At 39.8% G+C, this 7,996-nt stretch overlaps 1 protein-coding gene across 1 annotated transcript in view; it reads left to right on the forward strand.

Annotated features, from left to right (window-relative positions):
- slc16a9a (solute carrier family 16 member 9a) overlaps nt 1–6,468 on the forward strand; it is a 16,805-nt gene extending 10,337 nt beyond the window's left edge. Inside the window, exons 4-6 of the mRNA XM_017704946.2 lie at nt 450–545; nt 2,113–2,958; nt 3,333–6,468. Of these exons, the coding sequence (XP_017560435.1) occupies nt 450–545; nt 2,113–2,958; nt 3,333–3,523 (1,133 nt within the window). The 3' untranslated portion in view covers nt 3,524–6,468. The remainder of the gene's footprint in view (nt 1–449; nt 546–2,112; nt 2,959–3,332) is intronic.
- The last annotated feature ends 1,528 nt before the right edge of the window (nt 6,469–7,996 follow it).

The raw sequence follows: 7,996 nt of genomic DNA on the forward strand, positions 1-7,996 counted from the left end.
GGAAGCTGGAATAAAGAAGAGTGGACACACTGAATCCTGAAGAAATGTGTATTATATTTAGTGAAATATGTTTTCTGAACTTTCCTGGCCTTGAAATATTAATATCATGTAGGAAATATAAGAAAATATTAGAACAGTTTGTAAGTTTTGCACATATTTGCACATATGCTCACATTCAGAATCATCCAGTTTTGTGTGTAAGAGACTAATCATTTTATACGCCTTTAATCAGATAATACAGAACGTTCTAGGAAGCATAAAGACAAGTTCATTTCTGAACAAACATTAGTCATCAACTTTTAGTCACAGATTACTCATTAAATATCACACATCAGATTTTATCCAGTCTGGACTTGCTGATGCGGTCACAGCAGATTGTCTCACATTTGATGTTTGGTAGGCTATGTGTGTTTTTTTGAGTGTTTATTTGTTTGTTTATTTGTTGTCAGGTATGGGCTGTGGTCTCGTCTATGCAGCCACCCTGACCATCACCTGTCAGTATTTTGACAAGAGGCGTGGCCTTGCCCTGGGCATCGTTACTACAGGTATGGCTCTGCCCCCTCAGCATGTAAACTCCAGGCTTATTATGATAAGACATATTATCTAGCAACTACAGCAAGTTATATGATAACTAGTATGTTATGTAGGTTATGTAAATTACATACACACAATCATATGTGAAAATCTGAACATAATATTTAAAAAGTCCACATTTTTCTATAAATTTTGGTGCACAAAAATTTCTATCAATTTGCTGAGTTTAACTTTAAAAAATATGTGAAATAACATATCAATTATATGAAAAAACCTTTTCTTAGTTTTTTTCCCAATATATGAATTTCAGCAAAAAAATAGTAATTCTGCATTTCAATATGCTGAAGTTTGTTTTCTGCAGAGGATGTGTCAACTATTTTTTTCTTATAAAATCAACAACATCATATTATGACCAGGGGTGCAATTCAAGTCCATTTTTTTGGCTTCTTGTAACAATAACATTTCTTTGACTTACAAACACAAATGTGCTGTCAGTTGAAAGTTTGGAATCCACAATTTCAAAAGAATTTCTCAGCTTGATCAACAGTCTATAAAAGAGAATTAATTTGTATTTGTGATATAAAAAACAAGCTTGTGTTTTTTTTACCCAATTTAGTAATTTTCAATTCCACCCACTAGTAAGAACTCGCCCAATCATACGATACTGTCGCCACTAGGAGGGTGAAGGCTTGCACAGGCTTCCTCCGAGACCTGTGAAACCAGCTACCTCTTCTTTACGAATTGCTGTTACGATCTGTTACGTCAGCCGACAGACGCCTTGCACTGACTAGTATCACGTTGAGTGATGGGAGGAGAAGGGCAGCCATCCTACCCATCCAGAGAGAGCGAGGCCCAATTGTGCTCTCTTGGACTCCCGGCTACGGACGGCTGTAACATCACCAGGGATCGAACTCGCGATCTCCTGATGATAGGGCCAACGCTTAGACGGTTGCACCACTCGGGAGCCAAAAGCTTGTGTTCAAGGAGCACTGTACAATTCTGGAGAAAGATTGATATTTGGACTCAACAGCAAAACACACCCCTCCCTTCAGTGCTTCTTCTGACCCCCCCAAAATTCATGCAGGACATGCATAGTTGAGGCCAACACTCTTTTTTCATCTGTGTGGCCAAAAAACACTTCACAAACATTGTGCACACAATTCCCATGATATAACATTAGAGTGAACAACGACGCAGCAAGCTAACATTAGCTCGGTAGTGGGTTAGCAAACTGTCATTACAGTTGCTGCTGAGAAGCTAACTAGTTGCTATCTTAAACATTTGTAAACAAGACAAAACAATACTAACCTATTGAAACTGTGAAAAATTAGCTAATGTTACCTACGGTCCAGCAGGACTAACCTCCTCATCCATTTTCAGGCATTTCATAGGGCCAAGGTGTTCACAGGGTGGGATAACATGCACATGTTGAGATGTGACTTCATTCTCTGCTTCGGACACCATTACTCTACTATATCTTTACTTAGAAACTAGTTGTTTGTTGCTATATTAATGTCTAAAATGTCAAATATATCACCTTCGAAGGCTAATTTAATTTCATTGTGTGTCTCTTTTCAGGAACCAGTGTGGGTGGGTTTCTGTATGCAACGGCGCAGAATGAGCTGATTGAGCTGTTCGGATTGGATGGCTGCTTACTGATCGTTGGGGCTCTGGCGCTGAACCTGATGGCATGCGCTGGCCCCATGCGACCCTTGAACCTTCCAGGCTATTATCTCAAACAGAAGGCCGCTCTGTCCCACAAGGATGGACCACTGTACGACAAACCAGCCGCCATCATTATCATCGATTCCAGTACCACGAATGGCTCCACCCACAAGTCCCCTGTGAAGGAGCTCTTGATCTCCATGGAGACCGGAGAGCCAAGAGCAGAGCCTGCATGCTCCCAGGTGGTGCGGGTCGTCAAAAAGCGCCTCCGACCGCACGTGGATTACCTTTACACGATGGCTGAATATTTACAGGACCGCACCTTTACTGCCTTTTGCATCTCCATCTTCCTCTTCAGCTTAGGCGCATTCCCACCCGTCCTGTTTATGGAGGATGTAGCCCAGAGTGAGGGCCTCATCGAGCACGTGGCCATCATCCCACTCGTCTCCATTGTTGCCGTGGCAACTGGCATGGGCAAATTGGTCCTGGGTGCCCTCGTTGATGTGCGGTGGGTCAGCGGCCTGCTCCTCTATGCCCTGACGGTGATGGGCTCAGGTGTGGCTCTGCTGCTGGTGCCCGCTTGGAAGAGCTACGTGGGACTGCAGGTGCTGTCTGCCACACTTGGCTTCTTCTCAGGCAATTGGTCACTCACATCCTACATTACCACACACATCGTAGGCATTGAGCGCCTCAGCCAGGCGCATGGCGTCCTTATGTGTTTTGGAGGCTTCGGGATCATGCTGGGACCTCCTGTCGTAGGTACGGAGACAGAGTCCTTAAATACACCTGTGTACCAATTCATACAAATACACACACTAGTGGACAACAGCCAGCAACAAATTTGTTTATCACACACACACACAGAGTAATGGAGCATTTCTATTGCTCCATTCAATGACGATCACCCAACAGTGACGATAATGTAGAGCCATTAAAAGCTGGAACCCTCTGGCCTCAGGATCATTCAGGTACCTGCTATTGTAGCTATGGAGATAGAGTCCTCAGATGCAGCCATGCACCAACTCACACAAACACACCAATCCACATCGATCCCTAGCCACTGCCACTTTTACAGACTTTCTAATACAGTTAACAAAGCTTTCATAGCTAACTCTCTCTTTTCTCTGTGTCAGGCTGGCTCTTCGACTGGACCCAGTCATATGACCTGGCATTCTACTTCAGTGGGTCCTGTGTGGTGTTGGGAGGCGTGGTTCTGTTTCTGGCTGCCTTGCCTTGCTGGGACCGGGAGAAGAAAGAGAAGAACATGCCGGCACTTGATCCAGATAAACAAAGTACATCTGACAAAGTGGCTTCAGTGGCCTGAGACACCTTAAAACAATGGTTCAGCCAAGACACAGTTTTCCCTCTACCCAATTAGCCAATACATGTTTGCTTCTTTAGCATACACTGGAGCTAATGTAGCTAACAAGTAAGGGAAGATTCCAGATACTACTTTAAACAAAATTGTTTATGTAGTTTTTCACGCTCTGTGACATGCTTTATAGTACATAGCTAAATCTAGTGGTACCAGCCATCTTGAAGCATATTACATTAAAGAAAAATTCAGGTATCAAGACTACTACTGTCCATTTCTACTTGTCCATTACTTGTCTGCTACATTAGCCTCGTAGCCCCAGTGCAAACCAAGAGAAGCAAACGTTAGACACCAAACATGTCTCAGCAGATTGACCACATTTGAGGTTAGTGGAATGTATTACCCGTGTGTTGATTCAGCTGTGTAACTGTTGCCTGAACCATCGTTTTAGCATAACGCTAAGCTGATTGGCACCTCTCCTTAACGCCTTAAAGCTGCCATATATCTACAGAAGTCTATATTGACACTTTCATGCATCAGCTTATCTTTATTTCTTTATTTATTTCTTCTCGTTCTCACCAGCTACGAATAGCTAGTTCTAGCTAGAGGAATTTCACTACCAGATTTGGTCATTGAAAACGCACAGAAATAGATTTTTTAATTTTGAATGCAATTTTTATGCTTTCTGTATTTCATAGTGATGCACAGTTCTATTTTCTGTATCTTGTAAATGTAATTAATATAATTATTGCCTCATTTCTAGAGGACTATAAGGTTATTAGACAAGCATATATTAGGTTAGATTTAGCAGACAGTGGGTTTTGTACAATGTGCAGTCAAAGTACTGTAGCCTGAATTTCAAGGCGTCTGGAATCAAGACTTAATGTGATACAGTAAAGACATCCTGGGAATTCTACACTGTAATAGTCAATAGTAAGAAAAAGGCATTAGACTGTTCAGATTAGTCACAGAACACATGGTGTTTGTTGTTAGGTTGTCTCTCTCTACCATCCATGCCAAACTCCAAAGATTTCTAATGGTGTTCCAGGGAATGTTGACAGGGACTGGAATCACGGAGGGAATCCGTTTTGAAGGCCATGTCAGGGACTGAGCTCTTTGCTAACCTTTTTGCTAAGGGTTGGGGAAGCTTCAATTAGCCTAGCATGTCCTGACTGGTTCCTGAAATTGCCAAAAATGAAATTTACACAGTTTCCATCCTTAATCCAAATCAAGCCCCTCCAGAGTAAAATCCCTAAGGGTGCTTCAGAAATGAATGAGGTTACACAATAAGAAAGTACATGAGTTAAATGCTAATTTGTGGTGATTACTACATGTGCTTTCAAAGAATGGTGCTTTAAAAAAAACAACACAATACTATGATTCCACTTTAGGATATTTGAATACTACTGTTTTTAAAAAAATCAATGTCCATTGTTAGCTGTGTTTGATTAGCTTCTTCAACATCAGACCAAGGATGCTAACTGCAGGCTTTATCAGACATATAAGCGCTATGTAGATTAAACTATAGTCTATAGTCTTTGCTATACTACAAGAGCCATTCAAGTCATGTCGCTGTGATACGTTTGTTGTTCTACGTTTGCTTCATTTGTTTTGTACTGGGCCTGTGCTAGCTAGGCTAACGTAGCTAAGAATTATCCTTGCGTACACTGTACGCTTAAATCATCACCTGCTTTGTTGGAAGACTTGCTTGTGAAGTATAGATACATACAGCTACTTATAAAAATGGTAAGAAGTAGCAGGGGACAGTTTGAAGCCTGAATTTTGTCCAGAATTTTGTCCACATAAGCATGACATCCTTGTGGAAAAAAGACTGACTTCCAGGGGGTCCAACCTTTTACTAGCAAGAATTAGTGTACCTAATAAAGTGGCCAGTGAGTGTATAGTACAGTGAATGGCTAATGTCAGTTAGACTCGTTTATGTGGGCAACAAGCAACATGTTAACTAAGTAAATGGAGAAAGTAACTTGTTTTGCATTGGCTCACGTTTCCAAAGTTAGCAAGTCTATGGAATTAAGGTTTAGCGCAACCCAAAATTCTAAACGCTACAATTTTTCTCCAGGCAAATGATTCCATGCATTAGTGTTAGCTTGGCAGTTCCAGGGCAAAACTTAGCGAACATCAAGACACCAAACATTTCTTGACTAGTCAACTACGCATGAGGTAACGGGGAAACTGTGTAAATTAGATAGATAAACTATTCCTAAGTTGCTTTCCTAGCGCACAGACTTGCCTTCCTGTTTTTATAGATACTTTCTCTTCGCGATTCCTCCTAACTTCTTTTCCTTCAGTGCTAAACCAAAGTTGCTGGTGGACTGACCACCCAGGCCACTGCACATGCTATGCCTGACCAGAAAATAGCCTTACTGTATAAAATTTTTTTTTTAAAGGAAGAACCACAACATGTTTGCTGGCTGTGTTGTGCTGCCTACTGGATGGACAACAGTACAAGACTAGCGAGCAATTCAAACATGCTGTAGAAAAAAAAGACAAAAATAGATGTTAAATAAAAGTTTGACTTTCATAACGACGTTGTTCTAGCCATCCACAGTCCTTCAGCAGGCTGGTCCCTGAATATAGAACTTCTTGTACTTTTGTTTTGTTGTCATTTTTTTGTGATTAGTACTGTGAATGTAAAAAATGCCCCTAGGAAACTTTTCTTAGACATGCACTGAAGAAAGTGTATTGACATACAGAGCTTGTGTTTGTCACATTTTTTCATGTAATGTTTTTGTCTGCTTGTTTGTTTTTAGGACTAAAGACTTTTTTTTAGTCTGAAAGGTTTTACAGATGTGCAGAAAAGGTTATGCCACTAAATCCTGATGTTGTTTTAGATGCCCACTCTGTCTTATTCTCTCCTTTTTTAAATATGAGTGTAACTATAAGCATATTGTGTGTTTTTTTAAGTGCCAATAAAAAAACAACTTGGTCAAAGTCAAACTGTGGAAACTCTACATGAACAACTCTTATCAGTGTCTGTGAATGTTTAGAGGCAATGGACCTAATTAAGGTTCTTATGGGTAGAGTTGACCGAGGAAAATGATGTGAATTTCACTTAAATTATTTATATAGTTAAGCATTTTTTTAAATTCAATATGGATAATTTACCCATCAAGATGTAAACGCAGTCATTCAGAGGGATTTGATTGAAATAGTTCATTACTGAGAAACTTACTGACTCAGATTTCTTTACAGTGGTGGTAATAGGAACCAGACGTCACAAGCTTTTTCTTTTATAGTTGAAAAAACTGAGTTTTATAAATATATTGACGCCCTTGAACTTTGGTGCCATGGAGGGAAAAGAAAACAATTTTTGACCAAATGAAACCTCACCTCTCTCTTGAAAGATTAATGAGAAGAACCAATTTATTTAAAAAGACAGATAATAATAATAATAACAGTGGCAAGTCTGAAAAAGTATGTTTGGAATGAATAACTTTCTTTGAGGGAGCTTTTCGAGGTGGACGTCTGATTCCTTTCACCACCACTGTGAACAGGTCATTATTGTTTAATAAGGCGTGGCCACAAATTAATATATTGAGACCAAAGTTTACTATGTTGAGACCAGGAATTACTATATTGAGGCCACAAATTAATATATTGAGGCCACAAATTACCATATTGAGACCAGAAATTGATGCATTGTGGCCACAAATTACTGTATTGAGGCCACAGCATACTATATTGAGACCACCAATTACTATATTGAGGCCGCAAATAAATATATTGAGAGCACAGATTACTATATTGAGACCACAAATTCATATACTGAGGCCATGAATTACTGTATGGAAGTCATGAACTATACTGAAGCCACAAATTACTATGTTGAGGCCACAAATGAATATACTGAGACCACAGATTACTATGTTGAGACCACAAATTAATATATTGAAGCTATGAATTACTGTATTGAGGTCATGAACTATACTGAGGCCACAATTTAATATGTTGAAGCCACAAATTAATATATTGAGGCCACAAATTAATAAACTGACGCCACCAATTACTATATTGAGGCCATAAATTAACATATGCGGCCATGAATTACTGTACTGAGGCCACACTCTACTACATTGAGACCACCAATTACTATATTGAGGCCACAAATGAATATATTGAGAGCACAAATGACTATATTAAGGCCACAATTTCATATATTGAGGACACCAATTTCTGTATTGAGGCAATTACTATATCGAGGCCACAAAATAACATTGTGGCCATGAATTGCCGTATTGAGGTCACAAAAATAATACATGTTAACCATACTTGTAAGCTCATTACATTAATTTGAGGCCTCATAATTCGTGGCCTCAATATATTAATTAATGGCCACGTCTTATTAAAAACGGGATCCTGGGAGTAGGACTAGCATCCAAGCCGAGCATCTGTAACCTAGACAACCCGCTAAGAGTCACTGTCTCCATGGAAACGTAATTGCAGTCATATGACTAGCAACTT

The sequence above is a fragment of the Pygocentrus nattereri genome, chromosome 10 (assembly GCF_015220715.1).
Source record: "Pygocentrus nattereri isolate fPygNat1 chromosome 10, fPygNat1.pri, whole genome shotgun sequence".
In the NCBI taxonomy this organism is placed as follows: domain Eukaryota; kingdom Metazoa; phylum Chordata; class Actinopteri; order Characiformes; family Serrasalmidae; genus Pygocentrus; species Pygocentrus nattereri.